Raw genomic sequence first — 15,625 nt, 5'->3', positions numbered from 1 at the left:
CGTCGAGTCCCTCCGCCAGGGGCGGAGCGTCGGAAGCCTCAGGGGGAAGCCGAGGGGGAAGTGAGCGAGACCAATCCGAAACGAGTCCCAGCCTCGGTCGGCACGCCTCTCCTAACTGTCGCGAATGAGCAGACGGCTTTACGGCAGGCAAGGGGTGGGGGCTGCCGTGGGTAAGGAGGAGAGAAGGAAGCAACCAACCAACCAAGTCGCCCCCACCCCCCACCCCCACCCACCCCGGACCTGGTTTACGGCTCCGGGCTCAGGCTCCTATGCGGCCGCTGATTGGCTGCTGAAGGCTTGGTCCCATCCCAGTGACCCCAAAGTGCTGGAGGGAGGGGGCGGGGGTGGCCCAGTGCAAAGTGCATCCCGAAAGCCCCCTGCCTGGAGCCCCCGCGGCTGGCACTTCGGACCCTGTATGACCTGGGACTTCGCTGCCCGGAGACCTCCCGTGTGCCCCCGTAGCTGGGAGCCTCCGGCCCGGAGCGCGGCAGCCCCTGCTCCGAGCCCTCAGACCGGGGCTGCCCCCCCACCCGAGCCGGGACTTCCTCCCTGCACCCCTGCCCCGAGGCTGCCCGGCGCCCAGGACCGTCGCCTCCGTTCTGCCCGGCTGTCCGGATGCTCGCCGGGCTGGGGCCGTGAGGCACCGAGAAGGATCAGGAACACCCGTGTCCGGCCCTGCCTGGAGTGTTTGTTCAATGGAGAAGTTGGTGAGTGTGGAGAAGCCTGAAAGGAGGAAGAGAAGCAGCAGCTGAGGAGACAGGTAAAGTCAGTTACCTCCGCCGAGGGGCCGGGCGCTGGCTGGGGAGGGAGAATCCCTGCTCCTTCCCGCCTGCCCTTACCACTCTTCCTTGGCTAACCCCTTCCTCACAGCCCCTGGGTCCCTGCCCCACTCACAGGTCTCTGCGTTCCAGGTTTGAGCTGGCTGGAGGAGACCAGAGAGCACGAAGGGGTCAAGCCGCCCACCGGAGAAGCCGCCGAGAGCCTCTGATCAGCATCCTCTGTAAAGGTAATAAGCCAGACCTCCCCTCCCCCATTGTTTATTCCTGGCCCCTACCTCATTAGGCACTGCTTTCTTTTCAGCCTAGTTACCTGGAAATGCAGCTCTTTCCTGGCACCCAGTTTCCCCAGCAAGAACGAAACACTGCCTGTGCCTGATCCTTAAGATTTTAACTAATAACTTCTCTCTCAGAAGCCTATTTCCCTCTTTTTCTGTGTACCTTGTGTTTCCGTTCTTTGCGTTATCCTTTCCGTGCACTGTACCATTTACTCTGCTCTGAGACTTTGAGACCTTTTTGTAGCCCCCCCTCCCCCTTACTCTCTTAGGAATTCCTCAATTCCTTGTTAATTGCTTGTTAATTCTGAATGATTCTGCTTTTTAACTGAACCACAATTTTCTGTGTTCCCCTTATGTCTTCCTATCACCTTTTCTCCACTCACTCATCAGAAAATCTTTTCAGTTAACTGACAAGGGTTTAGTAGAGGAAGGCATAGTAGTGGCTTGAAATTTATGAGTTTCGAAAGACAATGTGACTTTTTTCTCGTGAAAAGTGAATCTGTGTACCTGGATAGTGTGGATAGTTGAAACCAGTTATTTGCCCCTGAAGCACTTGAGCATAATTAACTCTTGCAGCTTTTATGTGTTTCTGTGTGACAGGTGTGGATGGGTCTTGAAACTGTTATATTTGTTGCACCATAGATTTTCTAGAAGAACTTCCAAAACTTTATACAATATTTTGTTAATCAGTTGACACTCAAGAGTTTGAAAACACGGGAATGTTTTGGTGTTTTTAGAATCTAGGGCTTTGTTTCTGCACTCTTCGTAGATAAGATCTCTTCAAAACCCTTACAGATAATTTGTTAGATTGAAATGTAAGCATCTCATTCGTGTGATCACGTTTCTGCCGCTGTATTTTGTGGCTGCCTCTGAAAATGCATTAAAGGTAAGTGTAGGACATTCATGTACTTCCTAAAGAGGGAATATGATCAGGGAAATTATGTAAGAGTTAGTTCAGAAATTAGTCAAGTGAATGACTTCTTTGCCATCCGGTAACAGGGGTATAAAGTGACTTGTTAATCTCAGAGTTATTTTAATATCTAAGATTGTTTAGGGAATTTCAGATACAAAGAAGTACTTAAAATAACAAGTTGTTAGGAAATTTTTGATTTACTCTGTTCCACTGGACTTTCTGCCTTTTACAAAAATAAATTAATGCCTTTCCTGATTATTTTTAATTGTGAAGACGTCAGTCAAGATACTTTTAAGTTCTCTGAGGATTTGTGTTCTTGAGACCTGGAACTGGTCACCAAAGGGAGAGTGTATGCTACTGAATGAGATTGGAAATAAGTACCTAGCAGTGATTAGACGTTCACGGTGAACATTTAGGACAGCCTTTATGTGTACATGGGATCCACTTCAATTCAGTAAAAGCTAGGCAGAAGTCTGTCAAGTTAAAGGGAATTTTCATTATTTAAATGTGCAAATTACCAGAGAAATGCCTAATGATGGCTTTAGGAATTGTTTTTTTTTTAAATATGCTAACATACTTGAAGTATGTTTTTAAGGTACAAATGAATTATGCGTTTTCTGTTCAGACCTTCTCACATAAATATTTTTTTTTTCTACTTTAGATATAGAACTCTAGCATGTTTTCATTTACAAGGGGTGTTATCACCTGAGATTGTAAGAGAGTGGGTCTGTGGCAAGTCAAGTATGCAAGGTATAGAGACGACACTCCTTTATCCTGGTTGCTAGGCAGGTCATTCTCATTGCTTAAATAATATTTCATCGATCCTCTCAGCTTTTGACGGTTTTTCTAAGATTAGGGAATATATATGTAAATGTAAATTGTTGACATCTGTTTCTAATATTAGCATGATTGAGAGTGTTTGGTCTAGGTTATGCTGAACATTTGAAATGTTTAATTTGGGTAATTATTTACCAACATGGACAGTTTATTTTTTTCAACCTGGTAGTTAATTTTGTGTTAATTCGCTTGCCAGGTACATGGGTTTTTAAAGGAAAGAAAGGTCCAGAACCTGATTTATTTGATAACCAAGTCTAGATTTATAGTCATATAGGGAAAATAACTGATTTTAATTGAAGATTTCAGTGATGCATCTTGAGGATGCTGTGGCCCTATACTTAATTGTCTTTATACCAGAAGTGATACCGTTCACAATTGCTTAATATTATGCTACATATAATATCTATTTTCTTTGCGTGTGACTTTGGTAACATAGAAATTTCATACTATTCCTAAAAAGTCTGAAGTCAGATAAAGTTTATATAAGCATACCTAATATCTGACTTACAGCCTTTCACTTAATTCCCAACTGAATACACTCCTTCAGTAGAGACTGATGGTGTTCCTTCTTGCAAACTTCCTCGGCACTGACATGATCATGCAAGACATGAGTTACTAAGATAATATTGACAAGACCTCCTCCGTTACAGTTCTTGTGGTTTAAGTCTTGAGTTGAGCCTGGATAAGTGAGTTATACAAATTCCTCTCTTGCCTCCTCCACATTCCACGAAAATGGTTGGTTTTTCTGCTGGAACGTATAAGAATTGTAGATAAGTTGTGCATGATAATACACCCTTGTGTTATACGGAGGCCCAGCACTTTGGAGGAAATATGAATGCCCTTACTTGTTTTAGAACATAAACACCATGCTGACCATGTAGAGTGATACTAAAAAACACTTCTACTTTATTTTGGGTTCCAGGCTCTTGAATCCTACAAATAGTGCTGGTCAGTATAGACCTCAGCCATGTGGCACACTTTGGGCCTTATGATGTTGCTGCAGCCATCTATCTTTCCTCTTAGGACCTGTGAGCCAATGGTGGTTTTTGTTCCTCAGAGCCAATATCTTGGGTTGCTGATTTTATTTTCATACCAGCCTGATCTCTGTTTGCTCTACAAAGAATTGCTTATTTCCTTTTTTGAGTAGCAAGCTGTTATCTTGTTTCTAGTTTGTGTGAAATCTGAAAGCACAGTTCTAATTTGTATCACTTAATCCAAAAAATGTGTGGACTTTTAGTGAAAATAATATGCAAAAAGCCATTAGTGACTAATCATTTATGCTGAAGGAAACTGGGGACATGTGGCAGATCTGGTAGAAGTTTTATACAATTTTAGACAGGTCTTAAATATATTTTGTTTTGTAGTTATTTTACACTTCACTCTGTTCCATGAATATGAACTTCTTTTAATTATGTGAAGCAAGAAATTTGGTTTCTCCTTAATGCAGTTCACTTGGCATCTTTTTGGAATTTACTGGTAACAGCTTAATTCCTAAATTTATAGTTTCTAGTATGGTCACCAGCGTAAAAGCTCAGAGGCCTGGATGGTTTTCTTTTGACCTCCACGTAAAGTAGAAAAGATGGACTCGTAATAGTTAAACACACAATTCAACACACTACCAGGCAATGAAACCTCACATAAAAACGATATACCGGGGGGGCGGGGGGGTGGCGGGGAGTAGCTCCTTTTGATAAGTAATTCTGAAGTCTTCCTTGTTTGTGTGTGTGTGTGTGTGTTTTTTTTTTTTTTTTTCTCTTTTCTGACTGGAACCTGAAATGGCATTCCTAAGATTGCACCCTCAGAATTTTAGTCATTCTGAGTCATTAGTTTAAAACAACTCACATTTACATATATTTCTTTAGAAAATTGCCTCCTTGGCCATATTCTTATGTTTTATAGGTGACTTCCAGGAGCACTCAGATTTTCAACCTTCTCCTTGAAGGGAAATAGACTGTTTTCCTATCTCATCTGTAGACTTTTTCTGTAATTTTTAATAGACACCCTTAGCACTGGATGGTGTATTAACTTTTTCTGTTCAATAGTCTTTTTAAAAAAATTTACTCATAAGTGGATAGTTCTACCCTGTTCAGTGCAAACTCGTATAACACCAAGATCAAATGTATTACTTGTCTGGTGCCTTGGACTATTGTCGTGGATATTTTGGTAATAAGTCATTGCCCTTCATAATTTAAGGGATGCAGCTGACAGGAATTATGTGTGTGTGGTACACGGATGTTTGTTTCTTCTGGCAAAGACTGATGCATGTACAAGAGTGCTTTTTTGGTTTAAACCTATGGTTATTATTTATAGCACTTTGGTGTTGTTAGAAGAGAGAAAATGATCTTAACGTTTCTAGGGGTATTTAAGTATGCAGAACTCTCTATTAAAAGTTCTACCAAGAGGTAACACCAGTGGCCAAGGCCCAGCCGTGTGCCAAACACATGTCAGGCACTCAGTGGACTTCCATTTGTGTGACCAAAGAGCCCAGACAGCATTATCACAAGTTGCTGTGGTTTGTGTACCTTTCTTGTGGAGAGAAACAGTCCCTTCATCTTTTATCACAGCCTTTTCTTGATACCACTAATAAATTAATACCATTTCATATTCTTCTCCATCCCCACTCCCACTTTGCTTGTCTTCCTCCCTATGCACCCCCCATCTTCCTCCATGAGTAGATGGAAGGCAGTAAGAGAACAAGGATTCTTAGAGGCTTGAAACCATGAAGGGCCAGCTCCGCTTCTCTTGGGAGGCAGGGGATACCAAGACACCCTTAGAAACAAGGCATCCAGTGGTATTGATACCTGAAATGTAGAAAACAATCTCCTGTTCATTTGTGGAAAATGCTGGAGGCTCATCACTGGATATCTCAGTAGGCTTTCTTTAAACAAATCTTTAGTATAGTTTTAGATTCATAGAAAAAACATGCACAGATAGTACAGGATTCCCGTATACTCCACACCCAGTTTCTGCTAACATCTTGTATTAATAGATGCATTTCTCACAGTTAATGAACCAACAGTGAACATTATTATTAATTAAAATCCATATCCAGATTTCCTTAGCTTTTATCTAATGCTTTTTTCTGTTCCAGGTTACCATCTAGGACACCATATTACATTTAGTCATGTAAACTCTTTTGGGCCATGACGGTTTCTCAGCCTTCCTTGTGTTTTGATGACCTTGATATTTTGAAGAGTACTGGTCAGGTATCTTGTAGATGTCCCTCAATTGAAATTTGTCTGGTATTTTTCTCAAGATTAGACTGAGGTTATGGGCTTTGGAGAGAAAGATCACCAAGTTAAAATTGCTGTTGTCTTCATATTGTACTCATAACACAACTTGGCACTGCTGCTGTTAATCATGATCACTGGGCTAGGATGGTGTTTTTCAGGTTTCTCACCATAAAATTGCTCTTTCCCTTCCTTTCCATGCTATCCTCCTTGGAAGGAGGTCGCTATGCATGGCCTACACTAAAGGGGAGGGAAGTTATGCCCTACTCTTTGAGTAGGGAGCATCTATACAAATCTTTGGAATTATGCACAGGAGATTTTGGTTCTCCTCCCTTCCTTTATTTATTCAACCAGTTATAGCAATATGGGCATATTGATATTTATTCTGTACTTTGAGTTAGAATCCAACTTGATTATCTTGTTCAAATTGTTCTGTCTTGGCTGATGAGAGCTCTCTTAGTTGGCTCCTGTGCTCCTGTAACATACCCCCATCACTGCATTTTTCTTTGAGCACTTCCTTTTTGGCACAATGAGATGCCCCAGGCTCACCTTACATGTGTATTTTCTTGCCCCACTCTCAGAATTGGGCATTTCTATAAGGATGGTTCTGTATTTTTTTTTTTTTTTTGCAGCTGGCCCTGTAGTAGGAGCTGTTCTGTTATGTCTAATTCAGTTTTTTAGAAACAGTAGGCAGTTGTAAGTCAAATATTATTTCCAAGCGCCTCTTGGCCAACTCTCTGGCCTTCCTTGAAAAGTTTGATGAGGGAAAAAAAAAATGTATGGAAAAAGGAAAGAGTCAAAGTGGACTGTACTGATTTGGTTTGGTTGAAAATTCTGGTGTGCACCCAGCAGCCCCTGTGACTGCCACTCTTCGCTAGAGCCTGTCGAGTTGCCAGGTGGTCCGATCTTTCCTGTTTAAGTGACATAGGGCGTAGCACACGCCACCCCATGGGGAAGGCGGTGGCAGTTCTAGTGAGTAATTCTTAAGAGTGATTCTAGTGTACTGTGTGCAAGTCACTTAGCATGTGCTCTTAACCTTAGTGGAATTCACAGACCTAGGATTTAATTTACATGGAGAAAACACCCTTTTCCTTAAACCTGTAGAGAATTTTTTCAAAATTCATGTGGAGAAGTTGACAAGAAATGTTAATCTTTTACCTAGTTTGATGTATACGTAAAGGAATAAAATTTCAAGATGATTGACACAGTGCTTTTTGGGCATACGAAGAACCAGCATTTAAAGACATAAATAATATCCTTTTTAGTTGTCATAGATTCCATTTTGGTGCTGTCCACTTACTGTATTGAATCAACACATGCTTTTGTTTTTTTGTCATGTTTAGAAAGATCAAGCGCCTAACAGCATCAGTTAAAAAGTAATTCAGATGTGCAAGTCTGAAAATATGCTCTGAATAGAGCAAAAAATAATAGGAACATGTGTTTGCATCCAAGTTCCAAATGTGTGATTTTTTAAATTATCTTTATTCTTTTTCAAAAAACTGTCCTTTTTAGGGGAAAAAAATTCCTGATAAAAACCATATTCTTTACCAGTTTGGAGATTAATGTAGGTACCAGGATCCTTTTCTCTAAGAATTGATCTGAGTTTTTGCTCTGTAAGTTTGTTATAAAGTGCTAAAATTTAAATTCATCCAAAGGTAGACTGTGTAGGCAGTTGTAAGATTTTTTACTGTTTTTGGGAGTCTTCCCATAATTGATATTTGTTTTTAGGTTAAGAAAGGTCATTCATGCTGCAATTTGGATACCCCCTGAGCCTCCTCCTCACAATGCTGTATGTGCACAATGGTTATTAGGCAAACCACATATCAGGAGAAGGGACATTCTTCTATAAGGTAAGTGACTAATCATCATTGGTCATTTGGGCAGTTCTGGGTGAAAAATCCACTTAGCCTTTGTTTTTCCTTCAAATCAGCTAACATATACTAAACACAACACTTGCTCAAACAAAATCCAGGTTTGCTCCAAAATTGATTGGATCTTGCATAATAGACCTCATTTAAGTGCAAAGATAATCGTCTCATTTTTAAGGAAAAAAAATGTTAAAGTTGATTGGTTTGAGCACATAGTAGTAGTTTTCATTAGTTTGTAATGGTCTTCAACATCTTCTCGTATAATTCTAAAAATAAGCAAAAACGTATTCCAAAAGGATTTTCGGTTTCAAAATTTCTGAAACAAAAGACTTAATTTTATAGTTTTGATTGAAAAAGGAGTTAAGTGAGGAGATAAGGGGGAAATCCTGTTTATTAAGAAAACAAATTGTGAGGAAATTTCTCATTTTAACTTCTGTTACTTAACAGTAATACTCATGAGTTTGAAATAACCATTTTCAATGTACAAAACAACAGGATATTTGATTACACTCTTAAGCTGTGACAGTTTGACCTAGGTCAGGCTTAAGTTTACCTTTATGCAATCTATAACTAGAAGTTTTACAAGATAAATTATTATTGGTAACAGGATTATCCCAAGATGTCTAACCTACATAGGAGACCAAAATGTCTTTAAAGGACTTTATCACATAATTTTTTATTTTTAGAAATGGAAGCCTGCTAATTAGGAGATGAGTCTAATCTATTCCTTAAAATTAGTCCAGATGGACTGGCTTCTTACAAGTGTGTTAGTTTAAGCTTCTGTAAGCTGTGTAACTTAAAAATGCACTGGAAAAGTGTTTGCGCACACGTGTAAGATTCTGCTTTTTACCAATTCAATTTGGATTTTCTTCACAGGAAGGAGATCTTCTATTATATTGAGTCTGAGTGCATACCTCTTTTGTGACCTGATAGAGGGTGTAGAAATTCGATATACTACTTTTTCTTTAAAATAGTTTTTTCATGTGGTGAATCAACAGGTTGTTTCATGTTGGAAAAAGAAGTAAAAAACTTTAAGTAGGTCTCCTAATATTTCGTATGATCTTGGTATTCTGCATGCTTATAGAGTAAAACTTCTGGAAAACTGAAATTAGGAAAGTGGAAAAGATGTGGTAGAAAACAAGGGGTGGCATATCGTGTATCAAATAGCAAAGTGGGGAGGACAGAAAGACAAAGAAATAAACAAAAGGAGAATATGTGTTATCCGTGCCTTTTACTTTAATTCACCCCATGCATTTCCCCCTCCTCCCCAGACCTTTCACCCTTTGGGGCTAAAACTAAGATATTATTGAAATACTTTAGGGGACTCACTTAAAGTTTTTTACTTTTTTTTTTTTTTTAACCTGTCTCTCATAGTTAAAGGTCTGCAGTCTTCATAACCTGTGAATTGCCCATTTGATACTCTATATTTCATTCAGTGATCTGCTATATATCCTGATTGGTTTATAACTCTGCGTTAGGGTAATCAAACTCCTCTGACTCCTCTGTTGTCTTGAATTTTCTAGCTGCCCAGCATCACCTTCTGTTATACCTGAAATAGGGCTACTGTGTTCCTAGGACATTTGCTTTGAGCTTTCAAAAGACTACAGAAGAAATGTCCTGTTTCAGCAATTTAAAGCTTTATGCCTGGCTTTTTGTTTGGAATCTTGTATAATCTTAATCTTGGAAGTTTTGGTTATAACAGTTACTTGTTAATTAGTTGTAGGGGGATGAACTGTCATTACTAAGATTTACATGATTTGACAATGGAAAATTCTGTACTATTTAACAGACACATCGTGAGGAGCCATGTATTCTAAATTTCATGTATTCTGTTTCCCCTTAAAGCCTATTCCCTGTGACCTAATGAATCCTTTGTAAAAAGTGGACTCAGCTAGGATGTTACACCACCATTGTCGAAGGAACCCTGAACTCCAGGAAGAATTGCAGATTCAGGCTGCAGTTGCTGCTGGGGATGTTCACACAGTACGAAAGATGTTAGAACAAGGCTATTCTCCAAATGGCCGGGATGCTAATGGCTGGACCCTGCTTCATTTCTCTGCAGCAAGAGGGAAGGAAAGATGTGTTCGAGTATTTCTAGAACATGGAGGTGAGTTTACCAGCAGCAAACCTTTTTTGCCAGAGAGAAACTTAAAGTATATTTAGTTTAAAATATATGTGCACATGTATGTAACATTTATACTTCACTTTGGTTAACACCCAACTTCACACCCAACTTCCTGTTCTTTCCCTTGTGAAGATTTGTTGGAATTATGTGGAGTTTTGTTCAAGAACAGATTGTTTAAAAGAGTAGTTTCATGAATGTGCTTTTTTCTCCTCTGTAACTGTAGTTTATACATAGCCAGGTTTTCCCAGAAGCCCTTCATGTTGTCTGGTTGCTTTTGTTTCAGAAGCAGAAGTGGCTCTGGGACCCACAATTAGAAAGTTACACAAGTTTCCCCTTTGGTAATTGCTCATGCAAACAAAGACTTAGCACTGGTCCCTTTAAATATCATGGCCTTAATGATGATATCCTGTCTTTTGAATTTACCTCTTTAAAAAAAAACAAACTTTGGATGATTCCTTTTATTGCTGTTTTAGAGCACTTGCCTTTACTAGAATTGTACATAGTTTCTAGGTTAGAAGACAGATTATCTGAGGTCTCATTTTATATAAATACACACCATTGGAAACTACCCCTGACATTTTATTCTTTTGCTTTGAAAAACTGTCCGTTCCCAAAGTTAATAATTTCCATAATTAATAACAACTAATAATTGTCCTAAACTAGTTTACTTTTTTTCCAGTTGAATTTCTGCTTTCTTTATTTTCCAGAAATGGGCTATATGTATTTTATCATTTGTACCCAATTTATCTTTGTAAATGCTGGTGTAAAGCAGCCATATTGAGACTCAGGTTTCACACATGTGCCTTTCGAGGGCCTGAATTGCTCTTTGCCAGTCAGTTGGTTTTATTTTTAAGGCGTACTATGTTCAAGACTAGTCAAACTTGTAAACCTACTTGAAAGTACAGAAAACTAGAAGTCCTAGGGCTCTTGTGAGGGTCGTGTGAATTATGCAAAGCTAGGACTATGGAGGCTGTGAGCAGGAATTAATTGCAGGACGCTGTTAAGCCTGAGACTGTCTTCACACAACCCAGGGCCCCATGCTAGGAACTAAATCCCTGGTACCGTTGACAGGACCCATTCATTCACTGTCCCGGGCCTCCTTTGTAAGCTGTCCGCCATCCCTCCTGCTACTCTTGCTCCTGCCTCATTTTACCTTACTCCTTGGAAAGCTCACTTCTGAACTTAATGAAGGGAAGATGGAAGAGAAACAGGAGAGAGATTGGAAAAAATCTGAAAGGTGGATGTGGATCAGAACACTTAAAATTTTGGCAGCGCTTACCAAGATCACAGTTTATGGTTTTAATCCAACCTAATCCTGTTACTTCCTGCTGCTGCCAGCCGTGCTTTTAAAATATTAACTAATAAATAAATAAATAAATGTTCAATTACTCAGGTAATATTGTCTCCTTAAATAAAACAGTTTTCAGATAAACTATAAGTAAAGCCAAAGACCCCTTTGCCCAACTCCCAATCCTTTCTGCCTGCCCCCTCTCAGAAATAACCATACGTATGAGTTTGGGATCATTTCCTGACACTATTATTCGCATTCATAGAAGATATGTCATATTGTCATATTGTGTTGTGTGTGATTTTAGAACATAAGTAATATCCTACTGACTGTATTATCCTGCAGTTGCTGTTTTTCATTCAACTATACAATTTAAGTTTTTTTTTAAACTATCAGGGGTTGGCAAACTTTTTCTGTAAAAGGCCAGGTAGAAAATATTGTAGGCTTTGCAAACTCTGATGTCTCTGGCATAATTACCCAACTCTGCCTTTGTAGCATGAAAACAGCTATAGACAGTTTGGAAATGAAGGAGTGTGGGTGTGTCCTGATAAAACTTTATAAAAACCAATAGCAGACCAAATTTGGCCTGTGGGCTATAGTTAATCCTGTCTACTCACTCACCCTCCCCTCCATGTGGCTGTGTGTGTGTGTATGTGCTCGCATGTGTGTCTATTAATATTCTTTAATAGCTTTTATTGAGGTAGAATTCCTGTGCCTTACAATTCACCCATTTAAAATGTGCATACAGTTCAATGGCTTTTAGTATATTTATAGAGTTGGCCATCCATCACCACAGGTTATTTTAGAACATTTTCATTACCCTCCAAAAAATCTTGTGCCTGTTTTATATTAATACATATAGATTTGTTCTGTTCTTTTTAGCTGCTAAATATAATATTTATTAATATGGACATACTATCATTTGTTTAAACTATTTTTTTTTTTTAGAATGGCTGAAATTTTCTCAGCAGGAGATTTTATTTGTTGAGAATGTAATACATACACATACGCAGTTAAAAGCCAAATGAAATGTATTCTGGACTGTTCCACTCTTTAGCACCCGTCCTAATTTCTCTTCACAGAGGCAGTCCTTCTAACCGGTTTCTTCTGTGTCCCTGTGGAGATAATCTGTGCATATCAATGTACATAATTTTCCATGCTCCACCTTCTAGCGTGTTCCTTTTTGTTGTTGTTGTTGTAAATAGTCTATTCTGTATCTTGATTCTTTCACGTGGCAGTTCAGTTAAGTGATAGATCCTTGTCATTGTATTGACGCTTCCAGATTCCATTGCATGGATGTAATTTCTTTAAACTTATCCCTTACTGTTGGACATTTTGATTTCTCCATTTTTCTGCTACTAGAAACAGTATTACAGAGAATGTCTTTGACTCTTTTTTTTTTTTTTTTAACATATGTGAGAGTTTATCTCTTGGATAATTCCTAGAAGTGCAAAGGGATGTTAATCAATGGTATGTTAATTTTTTTAAAATAGATTTTTTAACAAATTGTCCTCCAAAGGTTAGGAGGGCTCTCTCCTAACTGACCAGGTAGGATCGTGCCTGTTCTCCCACCTTTGCCAGGAGTCTGTCACCAGATGGTTTGCTCTTCCTCTGTATGATTTGCTGGCCTCTGTCTTTCTCTCTCTCTTTTTTTTCCCCAGGAGTGACATTTGAGTAACAAAACATTGCAGGACAGGGCTGCTTTGCTGGTCCTTTTTGTATTGATTTGTAGAAAATTGTTTGTATATTCTTGTTTTTTAGAGAGACGTTGCACCAATTTTCTCTCAGTTTTTAGCTTTTTCAAATTCGTGATGTTTTTTATGTTGCCAGGCAGAAGTCTGCCTTTTAATGTAGGTGAATTTTATTTTCTTTTTGCGTTACCATTTGTGCTTTTTGTGTCTTGCACATCATACCAAAGGGTCATTATTTGCCTGTATCTTCTTCTGAAAAGTTTTGTGGCACTTAGGTTCTTGATCTATCCAGAATTGGTTGGTGTAGTAAGAGATGGCCAGGTACAATTTCATATTTTTTCCGCATAAAGGGAGCCTAAGTCATCCTTTCTATCCTCATTGCTATGTTCTTCCAGTTCAGATATAAAATCTTCATCTCTGTGTGGTTCCATGGAGTCTAGTGCCTGTTGGTATAACCCTGAGTCCCTATAATACTATGTAATTAATAGTACTCTATAATAAGTTTTGATTTCCTGAAGGACTGGGGCAGAGGGGAGGCTGTCAAATCTCCTCTCCTTGTTCTTTAAGGATATCTTGGCTAGTCTTAGCCCTTTATGTTTTTGTATAACATTTTAAAACAACAGCATGAAATATTTTGGAGAAGCTCCTCATTTGTTTTTGTATAGCATCTTTTATTTGCTCCTGTTACCCTAGAAGAATTAGGTTTGGGATGTATTTTTTCTCTAGCACATTATGTATCAACTTGGGAACGTAAACAGGAGAAGAAACTTCCTTCTCCATCATCCCTTTGGCCTCATGTAATGCTTTGAGGTGCTCTGTGTTGTTAGCATGCCTTCTGACCTCTAGACCAGTGTGTCCAGCTGCCTGTTAAGCCTCTGTATGTTCGTAGCTCACAACACAGCACAGGCTGCTGCTTGGACATGTTCTTTTGCAGTGTGGATGGCACCACAGCCTGTTATGCCAGCCATTTAGAAACAAACCACCCTTGACTTTCTTCCTCCTAAATCATTGCCATATCTTCACATTTCTTTGCATTGGAGGCACTGCCCTACTTTGTTCCTCACTAGAAGTGATGCTTTTCCTCTTCATCCTATTTCTAGGCTTGCCCCCTCCCAGCCAGTCTCCGAACAGAGTGATTGGTGATAAATCTGAAAATTCAAATATTTACCTTTAAAAATCCATCAACTAAAGTTTTCCATTTCTCTCAGGGTAATAGTCAAAGCCCTTTCTGTGACCTACATGGCCCTGCGATGTCTGGCGCCCCTGCAGTATCTTTCCAGGCTCATCTTTGAGCCACAGTCCCTCTCTGTTCGATCAGATTGACGGAGCTCAGATGCCTTTGTGCAGGACCTGCTGAGCCCCCCTGCTCATTCCACTGCTGCCACCCTCAGGTCATTCACCCCCACTTCTCTGTCAACTCTTACCATACCCCTTTCTCAGGGAAATCTCTTACCATCCAGACTTGTTATGGGATTTTATTCTCTGTACCTTTTTATTATAGCTCCTATCACAAGCCTAATGATTTATTCTTGTAGTATTCTATTTAACTCCTGTTGGTCGGGAGCTTCCTGAGGGTAGAACCCATATCTGGTTTGTTCTCAGTGAGAGAACAAGGAGACAAATGTCAGCTATCTAAAAGAATTGCTCCCCAGCCTTATAGAGACAAGACTAATCCTGTCTTGGAAAATAGTGATTGAAAATGGGCCAGCCTTGTGATGGGATCAGAAAGGTGCTTGACTTCATCATACCTGCTCTTTTCCTGAAACTACGGTTTCTTCCAGAGCTTGAAAATTTCTAGTCAGATTGGCCCCCTTCTCTTAATAAGCTTCTTTTGTGATGGATATTAAGGTGAAATGAAGTCAGATCCTAAAGGGTAAGTGAGCAAAATAACCCACAAGAAACAAAGATTCACTTCCTTTTCCCTCTTGATGCCCTCCCCCACCATGAGAGTAGAGAGAGAGGATTTGTATAAAGTTAAATGAGGTGGCCAGTTGGTCCTCTATAAATCACTTATTCATATATTTATTCAGCAAATATTTATTGAGCACCTACCATATGCCAGGCTCTGGGCCAGGCACTGAGATACAGAAAGCAAACATTGTGCTAGCTGTCTGGCACTTCATAGACTAGTGGGTGGATAGATTTATAGCCAGCATTTATTGAGCACTTAGTACTAGCCTGTTTCTTCACAGCCGTTCTATGAGAGTGAGTAGTAGTTTTTCCATTAAGAAGACTGAGCCACAGGATGGGAAGTAATTTGCCCAAGGCCATGCACCCCATAAATAGTGGAGCTAGAATGCAAACCCATGGTCTTAACCATGATTCTTTGTGACCTGTAAGGAGACAGTGTGGTTCCAATAGCGTGAGCTAAGTGCCACATATACAAGTTCCCTACTGTTGCCGGGGTGGAGTTGGGGGCAGTGGCACAGGAGGTTTACTAGAGAAAGCATGGTTTGACTTGAGAGCTTGAAAAGCAAGGCAGGGATGGGCACTGGAAGGATAGAGATGTGGAATTTTTGGAAACACATAGGACACTGATTGTGAAGGGTAGAAGAAGAAAGGGGGCATGTTTGGTTTTATGAACTGAGAATAGTTCAGGATGATTAGAGCATATCCAAG

At 39.8% G+C, this 15,625-nt stretch overlaps 1 protein-coding gene across 1 annotated transcript in view; it reads left to right on the top strand.

The window, feature by feature from the left end:
* Positions 1-22: 22 nt before the first annotated feature.
* Positions 23-15,625, top strand: part of ASB7 (ankyrin repeat and SOCS box containing 7) — a 49,997-nt gene continuing 34,394 nt past the window's right edge. Inside the window, exons 1-4 of the mRNA XM_077869647.1 lie at positions 23-760; positions 912-1,006; positions 7,763-7,884; positions 9,748-10,009. Of these exons, the coding sequence (XP_077725773.1) occupies positions 9,799-10,009 (211 nt within the window). The 5' untranslated portion in view covers positions 23-760; positions 912-1,006; positions 7,763-7,884; positions 9,748-9,798. The remainder of the gene's footprint in view (positions 761-911; positions 1,007-7,762; positions 7,885-9,747; positions 10,010-15,625) is intronic.

The sequence above is a fragment of the Canis aureus genome, chromosome 2, assembly GCF_053574225.1.
Source record: "Canis aureus isolate CA01 chromosome 2, VMU_Caureus_v.1.0, whole genome shotgun sequence".
NCBI classification, from domain to species: domain Eukaryota; kingdom Metazoa; phylum Chordata; class Mammalia; order Carnivora; family Canidae; genus Canis; species Canis aureus.
The sequence above is the reverse complement of the archived record's forward strand: the minus strand, read 5'-3'. Positions and strand labels throughout refer to the sequence as shown.